The sequence below is a fragment of the Stegodyphus dumicola genome, chromosome 11, assembly GCF_044657685.1.
Source record: "Stegodyphus dumicola isolate Sdum_Otavi_A_Nest chromosome 11, ASM4465768v1".
In the NCBI taxonomy this organism is placed as follows: domain Eukaryota; kingdom Metazoa; phylum Arthropoda; class Arachnida; order Araneae; family Eresidae; genus Stegodyphus; species Stegodyphus dumicola.
The window spans coordinates 64,374,416-64,389,950 of NC_140778.1; the positions used below are offsets into that span (position 1 = coordinate 64,374,416).

The 15,535-nt window shown below is 32.3% G+C and overlaps 1 protein-coding gene across 1 annotated transcript in view; it reads left to right on the forward strand.

Annotated features, from left to right (window-relative positions):
• Nucleotides 1-15,535, forward strand: part of LOC118202479 (uncharacterized) — a 116,165-nt gene that overhangs the window by 77,171 nt on the left and 23,459 nt on the right. The window contains 4 exon segments of the mRNA XM_085826759.1: nucleotides 1,009-1,146; nucleotides 4,639-4,856; nucleotides 6,586-6,671; nucleotides 6,881-6,966. Coding sequence (XP_085682885.1) covers nucleotides 1,009-1,146; nucleotides 4,639-4,856; nucleotides 6,586-6,671; nucleotides 6,881-6,966 — 528 coding nt within the window.

Below are 15,535 nucleotides of genomic sequence, written 5' to 3' on the forward strand. Positions count from 1 at the left end.
AGAAATGAATTCTTGGATAAACAGAAATTATATTCCCCCCTCTACGTTAAAAGAGTGGAATATTTTATATCTTGTGCAAAATTTGATATTAATACTATGATTATTAACAAGTTGGGTTAGGTTCGAGTCTCTGTATGAGCTACAGACTGCCTTCAATATGACTATATATGTAACAGTTATTATTTATTGTATATTAGTAATTTTGATATGAGAAAGTATTTTATATTAATTCTAGTAGTAAGATTCTAGTAATATGTAAGCTATAATAAAATAGAATGGCTATGCATCCAAATAATTGGCAACCTCAAAATTGACTATTTTGAGAAATTTGATGTTCTCCCTCCCCCCTAAGTTCATCCTTTCTTCCAAATTATATAACACTGCTTGAAAAAGTGACTAAAATTAAAATTAACCAGTCATGGCTTAGCTTCACCTATACACCTTCGTAGTATAAATATTGCGCTGCAAGCAATCACGCCTTCCTTTTTCCTGACTTCTGCCATACAAAACAACTCTGCGCCACTTATGCTTTCCTGCCTGAAATGGCATCATTGTCTTTTTACCCGTGTATGTAAAACTTATTGCATTCAATGTTGATTGAAAAGTAATTTGTCAAACAGATGATTTGAAATGTGTAAAAATAAAGATGCTGATTCTTCAATTCAGTTTTGTTAGCTGCTTCATCAAGCCTTCACCCTCAGCCACTAAGACTGCATTAAAATATATGTATATAATATATATATATATTAATGTGGTTATATAAAAAGTGTATTCTTAGCTGTGATGAATATATTCCTCTCAGTCAAGAATATATTGATTTTTAAATTGATTTCATATATATCGTCATTATGAGAAAAATAATATCAACATAAGGCTTAATTTGGCTGTATACTTACTATTTTGCTTTGAAATGGATTGAATATTTAAATTTTAATATTATTAATTTTTAATTTTAACTATTCTATTTTGTATGTGTTATTATGTATATTTAAACTTTTAAACCTTCAGGGTGTATATGAAGGAAATGAAATTAGCCGAAATGCTCTGGCTGGAATATGGGTAAAGAATCAAGCTAATCCAATCATGCGACGAAATCACATTCATCATGGTCATGATGTTGGGGTTCTGACTTTTGATAATGCTTTGGTGAGCAATTTTTTGTAATATATAACTGCGGAAATTGTTATTAATTTATTTTATTTTATTTTATTTTATTGCATGTGTCTAGCTTACAGCCAGAATGATCTTTGCAGTTTTGTTGAGTAAATTTTCATTTGTTTTATAGATATAAACAGGAAACATCTGTAGAATTTTTTTTTATTCATACACATAAATCTGCATTTTGCATTGTTGAACCAAAACTGTTTTTAATGAAATGTGTCTAAAAATTCTAATGACACGTGTCAAAGGCTTGATATGATCTCAAGGTATAAATTTTTACATATATTAGAAAATTCCAAATGTTTTTACTTTTGAAAAGAAAAAGTTAGAAATTGACATTATTAATTATAAGAAGATTGAGATAAAGCTATTAAAAATATAATAATGTAATAAACTTAAGAGTTTAAATTTTAATGGTAATCATCAAAAATATGCAGTTTAAAAAATAATAGAAATAAGCTTTACATAAAGGCTAAATTATAAGCTTTAGATAAAGGTTAAATTAAAGGTTTAGAGATAAGGCTTATAGTAATGGCTATCACAGATATATTTATTAAAAATATAGAAGGTTGAAAATATGGGAAGAGAATATATTAAAAGTAAATTATTGCCTTTGATAATTGCATCCTGAAAGAATCTAACATTTCAAATGAAAAAATAAATTACTATTACTGCACATAATTTCAGAAATTAAATTTACTAAGCCACATAACATGCTTTTCTCTCCCTTCCTTCCAGGTTTTTTGCATTAAATAACATCGCACTACAATAACACTTTCATGTTATTAGCGAAAGATTCTTGACAGCCTTATGGGGACTGAAATTTTGTTCATTATGGAGGAGAATATGCCATGGGTAATTGCATTGCTATCAGTCAGGTATCTTCTAAGTCAGGAAAATAAACAAAAATAACTCTTGAAGACCAGAAACTCATCTGAAATTACAGATATATCCTCTTTTTTGCCATATGGGCATTTGAGATGTTTTTTACATTTGAATTTCAGTGTCTTTGTAGCACTACTTTTATCAAATGTACTTTTTTATCACTATAAAAAGCTTTGCTTAACCTGTTTAAATCCATTGATATAAATAATTAGGTACCTGTTCTTTTTTCCCCTGTTCTTTTCTTTCCTGAAAGCTGATACACATTTCTTGTTACATATATCACATGACATTTAAATAATGAAATTGATTAAATGAATTGTGTTGTCATTATCTTAATGAATTTTATCAGCATCGCTCCATGCTTTTATTATTTGCATTATAAAATTGTAGATGAATGTTTTGAAGAGAGTTCTTTAATCTCTTGTTTCCATATGTTAAATTATTTTTTATTTTTATTTATTTTTTTATTTATTTTCTTTTTTTTTTTTTAGTTCATTAATGATTTTGTAAGTTTTAAGCGTGATTTATGAAAACTTCAATTCTTTTTCATCTGAATGATACATTAATCAAATTATTTAACTGAAAAATCACTTTTCAACCATACATAATCACTCTTTTACTGCCAGCAATTGTGTTACATTAAATAGCAGAAATGATGTTAAAATCTCATATAAATTTCATCTAAAAGATTTCTTTTGCTCGATCCAATGGTGCAAGTGATAAAAATCTGAGAGTTTAAGTTTGCTCATTAGACAACTATACATGCAAAGTTCAAAGTTGAAATGTTAAATTTAAAAAAATCTAAGTCAAATTTTGAAAACGTTTGCTGCACCACATCATCCTGTCATCCACAATAAATATGTTTGCAAAATTTGAGCTCTATAGTTGAGGGAATACTTTTCAAATGGATGGCAAAATTTTGTCCGTAGTGACAAACAACTTTAATGAGTTTTATGAATAAATAAAACAACTGCATTTTTATAAGCACTTTAATAAACTTGCTATAATTTAAAAATTATAAATAATTCATAATAAATAATAATTCCGTACAAGAGCATTTCATAATTAAAATTGGAAAAGCAAGACACATTGCTAATAAAGCACTTATTTTTTCCAAGAAATTTTCCTTTTTCTTCTTATTATTCTCCTCGTGTACATAGCAATGTTTCCACATTAAAAAAAAAAAAGAAAAGAAAAGAAACTGAGAACCACACAAACTCAGCTCCATGTATGCACATCGGTCAAAGAAAAGCCATGTGCTACGGGGATATATGGGTTGCCACATAATCCATAGCGACAAACAACTTCAGTGCGTTTTATGAAGAAATAAAACATCTGCATTTTTATAAATAACAGTTTATAAAAAAGCATCTGTTTTGAAAAATTATAGAAAGTTTCGAAATAACTATTTTTGTATCATTCTCGTATTAAAAGATTTTGTTTTATAAGCTTCAAAAATTTGAAATCAGTGTGACAGATACATTTTTGGATGTTTTAATTCTAAAGTCCCATAAAAGAATATAATATTCCATACTGCAATGAAATTAACAGTAATATTTGGTTATCTGCACCCCCATCAAAAAGTCACAAATTTATCACTGATTTTAGACAGTATTTGCGAACATGTTGACAATTAAGTTTTTGGCAAGCCAATGTGCTAAAGGCAACAGTTAATTTCAGAATGACAGTACACTAAGATTTCCATACAAGAGCAATCTATGATTAAAATTGAAAAAGCAAGATACATAGCTAATAAAACACTTATCTTTTCCCAGAAATTTTCCTTTTTTTATTCTTGTTATTCCCTTCATGTGCATAGCAATGTTTTCACGTTTAAAAAAAAAAATCTGAGACCTACACAAACTCAGTTCCACAAGAGCACATCAGTAAAAAAAGCCGTGTGCTACGTGGATACCTGGATTGCTGTATAATTACTGTCTGGTGACATTGTAAGTTGCCACTTTTGGGTGGGGGTATGGATAATCATAAAGTACCAAATCAACTTTTGAAAATAAATACATAAAAAAGGAAAGAAGTATATAAACGTTTGAAATTGAAACAAATTTTTAAGGTGTTCCCCTCCCCATTATATTGTCATCCTCAAGCAATGTGTATACAGAATTTGAACGTGATATTTATCAATAAGTAATCTAAAAATCAGTTAAAAATTTTGACCATAACAACAAACACCATGTGTGAGCTAGAAATGAAATAATACTAGCAGAATATTTTTTATTTATTTATTTATTTGTTGCTGGACAATTTATCTGATACCTTTTGCAGAAAAATAAGATACATAAAAAAAAAAAAAAATCAATGCAAGAATTACTTTTTAAACTTGTGTTAGAGTGTAAGTAAAAAAATATTTCCTTTTATAGTAAATAGTAATGCTTTTTGTTTGGGGGGGTGCATGCATACAGGCATATGTGAATTTATTTATATGTAATAAATATTTAAAAAAAAAACTTGTAATTTTAAGTATGAAATGCATGTTAATGCAGAAATTGGAAAAATTTACTACATTGTCTTGTTGAAATATTTGGATATTCTGTTTTGAGTTACATAACTCAGTTTTTTTCCCACCTTTTATAGGGCTATTTTGAAACAAATGACATTCACAACAATAGAATTTCTGGCATTGAAGTGAAAGCAGGAGCAAATCCTACTGTTGTAAGATGTGAAATTCATAACGGTCAGACTTCAGGTATATATGTGTATGAAAATGGGAGAGGTGCATTTATAGAAAACAAAATTCACTCAAACAACTTTGCAGGGATCTGGATAACATCTCGTAGTAATCCTATTATTAGGTGAGACTTTTTCTATCCAAGCTTAAGTATAGAGTTGTAATAGTGAGCTGAAATTTGATGAAACTGGTTTTTTTTTATATATATATAAATCTTTTTTCTTTTTGCACAATTTTTTAAAATTTACTTATAAACTTTTTTTCAGAAATCTTGGTTGCTGTATTACATTATTAGTCAAATAAATTATCAGTCAAAGATTTAGCTTTAGCATGAAAGGGCCATCCATGCTGTTTATCTGTAGTCTTTAAATATTGTAACATTTCTGCATTGTCTCTTTTTGTAGTTTCCTAATCACTGTGGGCAATTACTCTAATTTCTAGTATGTTATATTTTTTTGTGGGATTTTGCTAAATTATTTAATGTTGATATTTATTCCAGAGCATTTAATTTATATGTTTCCTTGGTATATATTCTGTGTTTACTTTTTTTTAGAAGCTGCCTCACTGTGTTTAAGACATATATATATATATATGTGTGTGTGTACCTTGTTAATTTCATTGTATAGTATTTTCGCTTCTACTTTGAAACATAATATGATTCTTTGTAAAACACATTGCTGTACTGTTTACTTTAAAATTTGATTTCAATTATATGAGAGTTATTTGTGCCTACTTAATGTTGTGCAGTATTTTATGCAGATGTGCTCAGTTTGCAGATTCAGAAATAATATTTTACTCATGATCATTCATATATTTGTGTGTATATGTACATATACACTGTGTTCACAAAAGTTTTTATGCTGGATTTATTTACATAACCTTCAATCCTAGACATATACTTCGAGTTAAAAAAGTGAAAAGAAATTTTAGATCTCTTTTCTTCATGAGCATTATCTCATTCAGTTTACCAAACGTCCAGGACTGCTTTTCTCTGATGTAATTTTAAATAGAACTGTGGAGTATCTGCATCTGTTTTGTTCTTTCATCAATTATATGATAGCCAGCTCAATCTTTAATCTATAAATTATCAATTTTCATTATATTACTTGTCTGGATGAATTAAGAGTTGATATCATGAACTATGATAGATGGATCAACTCTTATTAACAACGTAACACATATTATACTCCACTTCTGCCTTGGCCAACATGTTCAGATAGTTTTCTGAATGAATACTTCTATCTGTCACATGGTTGCTGAGATACTTTCCTGCAGCAGCTACAGTAAATAAACTATGACAAGGAATTGAAACCTGATAGATTACAATATGCCGAGTTATGTCCAGAATATTCCACATTATGATTAGTAATGTAGCAGCAGCTATTGCTGCTCATAGTGGCTGCTTGGAGTAACTACCTATACCTTGAACCTGCTTGAAATTTTAAACTTTTCCATCTTACAAGATGGATTATAATGTAAATTAACTAAGGTTTCGTTACCTTTTGTCTTTATAGTGTTATAATTTTAATAGCTAGCAGTTAATTGAATGGAATACTATGTTTCTTTAAGATCTTATATTTCTCTTCCCCATATTGTTTTTTTATGTTGCATGTTGCAACAATTTTTATGCTGAATGATGTACTTTCTATATCCACTGTATAAAAATTAAAGACTAAATTTGATACAAAATATAGATTAAAAAAAGGGCTCATATTTTTGCTGAATAATTTAAAGGATAATATTATGTAAAGTAAAAGTTAATATTGTAGCACTGTGCTTGAAATAATGATTTGCGTTATGTTTTTGCTTATGCCTGCATTGCATTTACTTATATATATTATGTTTCATTTTAGGCGAAATGAAATATATAATTGCCATCAAGATGGTGTTTATATATTTGGGGAAGGAAGAGGTTTAATTGAACATAATCATATTTATGGTAATTTTTATTTTAGTGTTTTTATTATTATGTACAACAAATGTAATGATTTATGTATTATTCTGGAAAATACTGTATCTATACTGTACTGTATCAATAAATCTGTATACTTTAAAAATGCCAATTTATTATTATGTGCAACGAATGTAATGATTTATGTTGAATTTCTGAGATTTTATATCTATAATTTATATATTTTTTATGCTTAGGTAATGCTTTGGCTGGTATCCAGATTCGGACTAATAGTGATCCTATTGTCCGATATAATAAAATCCATCATGGGGGCATTTATGTAGTGAGTATCATTGAATTAAAAATTTGTGCACCAAGAAAGAGTTGTCAGAATGAAACGAAATTTTACATATGTAAGTACTACTTTGATATAAGTAAGTGATTAGAAAATCAAAGAAAAAAGGATTATTTTTTGCAGAAAAAAGTACACATGAATAAAAGATTTGGTACTCTGTTGGGCCAACTCTAGCTCGAATGCACAATGCAATGCGAACGGACATTGAGACATACAAGTTCTGTATGCTGTCCTGAGACATCTTGTTCCACAGTTACTGTAAACACACCTCTAGTTAGCCAATATCATAGGCTGTCCAACCTGCCATCCCAAATGATCCCAGATATGCTTGGTTGGTGACAAATCTGGGGATCGAGCAGGCCAGGTAAGGATGTTAATGTGGCGGAGGCAGTCTTGTGAGATCCGTGCTGTGTGTGGCCGAGCATTTTCTTATTGAAAACAGGCTGCTGGGAGCCCTGCCAAGAGTGGCAACACATATGGCTGAAGGATGCCATGGACGTACCAATGGCCTATCATTGTGCCATGGATCAATATTAAGGGTGACTGTGTAGTGTAAGCAATGGCACCACATACCATCACACCAACTGTGGGAACGGTGTGTCGCTGTAAAAAGAAGGCAGGATTGGGGCGTTCACCACGGGGCCTCCACACACGAACACAGTAGTCATCACTGGTCGAAATGAATCTAGATTCATTGCTGAAGACGACCTGGTTCCATTCCGTTAGAAGTTTAATCCTGTCGTGCGCGACACCACTCCAAACGGAGATGTCGGTGGGTGGGTGTCCTAGGCAGTACACGTAATGGGCACTGCGTTACCGGAGACCATCAGTTAAGCAGCTGTACCGCCGTTACGACTTTTCAGCTTTGTTGCTTAACTGATGGAACTATTTACAATCCACTACATTTATTAATGAATTTTGAAAAATATGCATGAATAATAAGTACATGAAGTTGTAACATCGTAATTGTCTTAAACATAAAATTTCGAATTTTGTAAAAGTAAAAATTAAATAAAAAAACTTTTAAAAATAATGACAATAGAGAAGTATTAAGTGACTTTTGAAAAATCAAAAGTCAGAGTCTTTAGTGTATAGTCAAAAATTAATAATAAAAGGTATGTAGAAATGGTATATGGATGATGATGATAGAAGACAAAGATGGATGATGATAGTTTCTTGACATTATTGAAGCTATGCACTGAATAATGATTAAGGTGATGAAGAAGAATTACTGAGATGGACAAGGGTAGATGGATGATGATAGATGATAATAGTTGTCAGTTTACGTTGCTAGATGATGATTGTTGAAAGAAGACAAACATTGACAGATAATGTTGAAGAAGCATGATGATAATTAATGATTGTTAAAGAATTAAGTAGCTTTTAGATTATTGTAATTAGTTGAAATATAGTTAATAAGATTTTGAAGTTTATTTCGAAGAAACTTATTTTTAAGGAGTTGTTGAAACCAAAGTGGGGCTGAAATTGAAGTATATTTTTTTAAATGGCCATCTTTAGTTATTTTGAAATTAAACATATAATGGTCGAGGCGGCGCGATACCAAATATCCTTCAACCAGGCACTTTGCGATGGTTCAGGAAGACACAGGGGCCCGTAATGAAGCTGCTGCCTGTGTCTGGATAGCGGCCAATGAGGCATTTGGCTGTACGCGTGCATGTCGTATGATGTGACGGTCTTCTTGATGACTGGTCTGTTGAGGGCATTCTGAGCCTGGTCGATGTGTAAATGACGTCTCTTCTGTTCACTGGTTCCAACACCTTCTCACGGTAAAATCAAAACGGCCTACCTGACGAGCTAATCGCCGAGCTGACCACCCAGCTTCCATCATCCCGATGATTCTTCCCCTCTCGAACTCTGACAGCTGCTAATATTGGCAGCATAACAGCATGTCTACTTCAGTGTTTCCTTAGCAAAAGATTAAGACACACAAACAAGCTCTGCTTAGCTGTTTTATACTCCAAGAAGAACATAGTTCAAAACCCTCTAGTGGCATTGCACAATCACGCTGCATTTCTAATCATTTGCATATCTACCCGACATGTACCTTCATGCCAAGTTTCATTATGATCCCACAATTATTTCTTGGTGTGCAAATTACTATGGCAATGAATGTATTTTGGAATTTTTTAATATTTTTAATGCATTTTCTTAGCTTGCAAACTTTTAATGCCTTTCAAATAGGAGGCTATAAAATTTTCTTATTATAAATCTTAAAATTGTAATCTAAAGCATTGAGCAGGCTGTTGGTTATGGCCCCGAATGGCAGTTTGAAACTTCAGTAGAACATTGCAGTGTAGTACAACATTCATGATCTAGTAGCACTTATTGAGATTCCCAGAACACTGTAAATGTCATTTTAACAGTTGATAGTGTAACTTGAATTTTTTTGGTCAAAGATGCAGAAGGATGCTTTTATTATTGCATTGAAGTATATTTTCATTCTTGTGCATAGGGATGAACTCATTATTAATCTCCTAAGATTATTCTATATTAAGCATGTCTTCACCTTCATGTCATTAACTTACTGGGGGGGAAAGATATTGCTAGGATAGACCATTTAACTCCTTTTGTATTCCTTGGTGAGTTAACTGCACATCCAGTGTATATACTCTTTGAAAATTCAAATAATCATGTATAATGTTGCAAGCCAAAGCATGGAAAAACATCCTATTGCCATTTCTATGGTGTCTCTGGTTACTCGTAGATCAGCTCGAATCAGTTCCTCCACCTACTGCACTATTGAATTTGTCTTAATTTAAGCAGGATGCCTACTTTGGTTTCAGTTTCAAATTTTGGAGTGACTTTGAGAAAATTTCTCAACCTACCTGTGCACTGCTTTAATTGGCAAACATTTATTTCCATTACCTGAAAACTCGTCGGGACTTTGATGCTTCCGGATTTGGGATTTTTCCAGGTGTTAGATCATCAGTTTTAATCTAGTAAGATGACAAGTTGAAATTATAAAATTAAAAATATGAAATCATGATTTATGAAATAATGAAGTATTTATGATCTAAAGGGTATCAAAATTTACAAAAAATGCTTAATATTTATTTGTTTACTTTATTAAACATTTCTTTCAATGCAAGTTGTTTAAGTTGCTTCATTTTTTGTGCTAATGCTTTCTCTTTAATTCTGTAGACAGACATAATCTCATGTTTAGTTACATTGTTGAAGTCCTGTAATTGCTGTTTCGAGAATTACGACTAACTTGTTAATCGAAATTTTCTCATTTTCAGTAACTTCTCTGTCACTTTCCTCACTATCGGTAGCAGTATTTTCGGGATCTAGAACCATACTACAGATTTCGCCATTCATTCATTAATTAATTGATGTTTGAGAAGCATTGTCATCAACATGAAAAACTTCTTTTATATCGTTTTAAATTATTACCGTTTCTCCACATTTCTTTACAAAATCCATTAATTGGAAAATTTCACCTTTGTTTTGCGATATCCAAAAATTGGCAGTGATCATCATCAAATTTAGCTATCTTTCATTAGAAATACTTGGCAATGCATCATGAGCTCGGCGAGTAACCACAAGTTGTTCTGTTAAATTTTATCTTGCTTCTATCACGCACTGAGACAATTAAGCCTGAATTTTATTAGTTTAGTTATTTATTATACTTATTTCTTGCACATGCTTAAGGCTTATTAGAGTTCTGAATAAATAAATTCCCACATATGCTTAAGCCTAATTGAGGCTGGTGCTAGATATTAACACTTGATGCAATCTCTGTGGGTCCAAAATTCTGCGACTTGTTGCAGCCATACGAGACCTGGCACTGTTTATGTTTTCATGTGAATAACAAATCAGTTATTCTTAATTCAAATAGCCCTAAATTTAATCTTTGGGTCTATGAGCATCATCAAGAAAATCTATTTTTAGCATATGAAAAGAAATTTTTGGTAAATTTTTCCTCGCCAACATTTTTCAGCATATTTAACTTAAATCTGTAATTATTGCCAAGCATAAAAGTCATGTCATGTCAACATAAAAGTTTACCATACTCCTTTATTTTTCAATTACTAACATAAAAAATTGTTTAGATATCGCTACATGAGTCATTAATCAAGTTGTCATGTTTTGATAAACATGCGGTGATGAAAGTAAAGTATAATAAATAATGATTCGCCAGGTTGGCATCAAATCAACAATGTATCTATGTGGAATGTTTCGGTTTGGGATGTGTGCCAAGCAGATATGCAGCAATGAAGCCAAATTACTGATTGTACAAATTTATTCTAAGATGATTGTTTCTTCAATAACAAGATATTTTATTTAGTGTCGAAGTGAAATTAAGAATGGGGACTCTCCAGATGTTTTATTATGCTCGGAGGGGGAGAATCAAATGTGCATGCGTAAAGGCTATGAGAAAAACTTTGGTGGTGGTTTTGAGGTCCGGATTTTAGATCATTCCGGATAATGGACATTCGGATTTCGGACTGTATTATGAATTAGGATGTTGCTGCCACCTATTAACATACATGGAAAGTACTCCTTGCTGTTTTCAAATATATCATCAATTTGTAACTTACTTAACAGCATTCCCTTGTATTTCTGAATTGAAAATAATGACAATGGAAGAATCCCGAAGAACATTTGCCTTAAAAATGCTGCAGTTCTGGTTTGATTTTATTATTCATTAAATTCAGTTAGGTTTTTTTATTGTGCTGTAAAAATTTTATAAAGAAGCTTTGCCATCTAGAGCTGCTGACCATTTAGAATTAAAAAAGACTATCTATAAATACAGGAAAATGTCTGAAAGTTTCTCTCTCTCCCCTTCGGAATATGAGACGCCATTTCTCAAGATCTGTTTCCATCCATGTCTGCCTGTAATAAACAGGCAGCTAGGTATTAGACTTGTAACTCGCATTGCTTGGGCCTTTTTTTTTTTTTTTTTTTTTTTTTAACTACAGCAAACTATTGCGTTTACTCTCATATTGCATCCAATTTTACTACTTTTATCTCTTGAAAATCGAAAGGTGAAAATTAAAATTACAACACACATACCACTTCTGATATGATGAGTTTGGCAGACTAAAAAGCATATATGAATATATATGTTAATATTACTAATTTCTGTATTTCAAAGACTTAAGCATACAACTTCAAAGACTTCTGGATATAGCCAGAAATCTGGAATTTTTGCTTGCTGAAATCTAGTCTCTGAATTTGTAAAATGTAGACACATTATCTTTCCTAAGTTTTGTTTTAGAACAAATGAATATCCAGGAAGCAGCTGATATTCTAAGCTTTTGAGCTGACGTACTCAGGCTGAGAGAAGAGTGGAGACAAATTCATATCTATCATCATCAAAACTGATTAATTTTGTTTAGCATGCTTCCGTGGACCCAGTACTGAAGAGACTATTGAAACATCCTTGAACATTGATAGTCTAGGTGTTAACACACTGTGAAATATTATTGTCTCATTAAAAGAAAATTGTATGAAATTTTTAGGTCAGAAAATTTCTGTCAAGACCAGTGTTTTTCAGCACAGTATTTCTTATTAAATTTTACTTGATCTGAACTGATTTATTCTACTACTAACAACTAACATGGGTAGAACATTTTATGAAGATTCAAGCAAAGTTTAATTAGTTTATATTAACTTTCATCAGTATATGGTGCATTACTATGTTTATCAAACATTAGTTTTTAAATTAATTATTAATTTTATTCTCACCATATTTAAAAGTGCTTCCCTTCTTAGGATTTTCTCATTAGAAAAGTATAAGAAAATTACAAAATCAGATTAGCCAAAGAACGTAGCATTTAGAATACCCAATTAAATAATGATATATTTAAAATTAGAATAATATAAATAATTCAGTAATCTGGATCCTGCATTATAAAATGAGTTAAAGTCAGTTTGATTTCTGTTGAAATTACATTGCCATGCACAAAAAAACCTCTGCGAAATTCCAGGTTTTGCCCAAAAAACTTCTCATGTTTCATATTTCCATTTGTTAAATATTTTGTTTCATTGTATATTAAATACTGTATCTGTTAACATTCTTATGTATTAATCTGTGTTTCGTACCATATGTATTAATATTCAACTTTTCCTCCAATAAATATATGCAGTTCATTATTATAATCAATATATTTTTAGTGAACAGTTTTTGAGGAATCAGAATTTTTCTGCATGCAGTGATAATTCTGAATGCTTATGTGAAGAAAAGTTCCTTATTTGCATCAACACTTTAAAATAATTTTAGTGATTCATGTTATCTGCATAATTTTTACTGTCCACATATTCTCTTTCTCGTGTATATATATTGTTATAAATTTGGTATTTAAAAAGCTAATGTTAGTTCAATTATAAATTAAATGGTTTTATTTCCCGCGCAGTGCAGCGCGTGACGAATATTAAAAGAAAGCTAAGCCGGAAAAATTGAAAATACAAGAGCGCGTGCATTTAACATTAAATAAATAAATATGTCTTTTTCATTTCGAGAAAGTACCAGAAAATTCTCTCACGCGATTTAAAAATCTTATAAAAGGAGGAAAACCTCTCAGTTTGTAGTAGTTGCTTAGTTTGTTGTTTAGAAAACTGCTCTTGTTGATTGTAGCGAATTCGCGGATTAGCTTTCTTTAGCTGTTTTCAATTATGTTCTATTGAACATTTGAGTAGTTAAAAGATAACTATTGTGAGATATTGTAATACTGCATGATAATTTGAGAAAATTTAAGCATTTTTGTTGTGATAATAATAAATTTTTGTTCATTTTTCATCGGACTTGTGCATTCATTTCATAACAAACCCGTACGCACGCAACAATTTTTGGTGTCAGAAGTGGGATTTGAATGCCAATAACAAGAAGGATGGAAGAACAATTGAGACAGCTCATTACTGCTTTTGCTGCGTTCCAAGAAAAGATGGAAGCTGGCCAAACATCTTTTAAAGAAGAAATTAAAGAGAAAATGGATGCTGGTCAAAAATCCATACAGGAAAAGATTGAAGCAGGACAGGAAGAAATGAAAGCGGGACAGGAATTTGTCAAAGAGGAGATGAAATCCGTTAAAGACGAGATGAAATCTGTTAGAGACGAGATGAAAGCAGGTCAAGAGGAAAGGAAAAGAGAAATTACCTGCGTAATAGAAAACAAATTCGAGGCTATAGAAGGTAGAATAGACTCGGTCGAAAGTAAAGTTGGAGAAATTGAAAAAAAGAGTCTCCTCCGTCAAAGAACAAATAGATAGGAGAGTTTCTGCTGTAGAGGAATGAATTGAAGGAAACGTGTGTGCCGTCCAACACCAAATTGAACAACGAATTGATGAGAGAGTTTCTGCAGTTGCCAAAGAAATGGAAATTTTAAAGAAATTCGTAGCGACGGCAGGGAGCAAGAGTGATGATTTTAAATTCTTATCGATGCTTGCACGTCCATCTCTGAAGCTATCCACATATGATGGGAAGACATCCTGGCAAGTGTATAAGACCCAGTTTTCTATCGTTGTGGATGCGAATGGATGGGATTCCCAAGCTAAGGCCTGTCATCTCGCAGCTTCTCTGAGAGCAGACGCAGCGGATATCCTGCAGATGCTTCCCGAAAATCAAAGGCTAGATTTCGAAGCTCTATCCGGCGCTTTGGAGCTGTGCTTCGGTGAGAATTGTTTAAAAGACTACAGCAGGCTCCAATTAAAATCCCGTCAACAGAAGCCCACCGAATCACTCCAGGAACTCGCCACAGATGTTGAAAGGCTGCCCCACCTTGCCTTTACGGAGTGCTAAAGAGAAATGAGGGAAATCCTGTCCCTGCAGTACTTTATCGATGGCATCAGGGATCCCGAAATACAGAAGGCTCTATGAATGGCAGATGTTAAAGATTTGAAAAGCGCTTTAATGTACGCCATGAAATTCGAGGCAGCCCAGCAAGCAACTAGTAGAGATTGCTACCCAGCTAGAGCTGTGCGAGTCCACGAGCCAGTGGATCAACCGATGGCTCATTTAGATGATTTATGCAGACAAGTCGACGCTTTGATACGGAGTAGCAGTGAGAACAAAGTGGCTCGAAGGTGTTGGAGATGTGGTTCTGAAGATCACCTACGACAGCATTGCAGAACACCCCAGGGCACGGATAATAAAATGGATGATTTGACAAGACCAGTGAATGCCTTGAGATGGAATATTGGTGAGAAGAAACCATCCCTAAAGTGCTGGAACTGCGGTGTTAAAGGCCACATACGAAGGAACTGCAGAACACCCCGAAGCACGGAAAGTAAGAGAGGCGGATTAAATAGACAATTAAATGCCATAGCACAGAAAAGGATTGACAAGAAACCAAAGTGGTGGAACTGAAGGCCACATACGAAAGAATTGCAAAACACCCCAGGGTATGGAAATTGAGAACATTTCTCAGCAAAGACGCAGGAAACAAATTAATGATCACATCAAGGAACGGAGGTTGCCAGATAATGTAAAACCTCGTTTTAAAGCACTCAAGATTTCTAGAGTGGCAATAGTAACGGACTGTCCATCAATGGAAATATCGATGGAGTTCCTTGCAATATGATCATTGACACAGGAG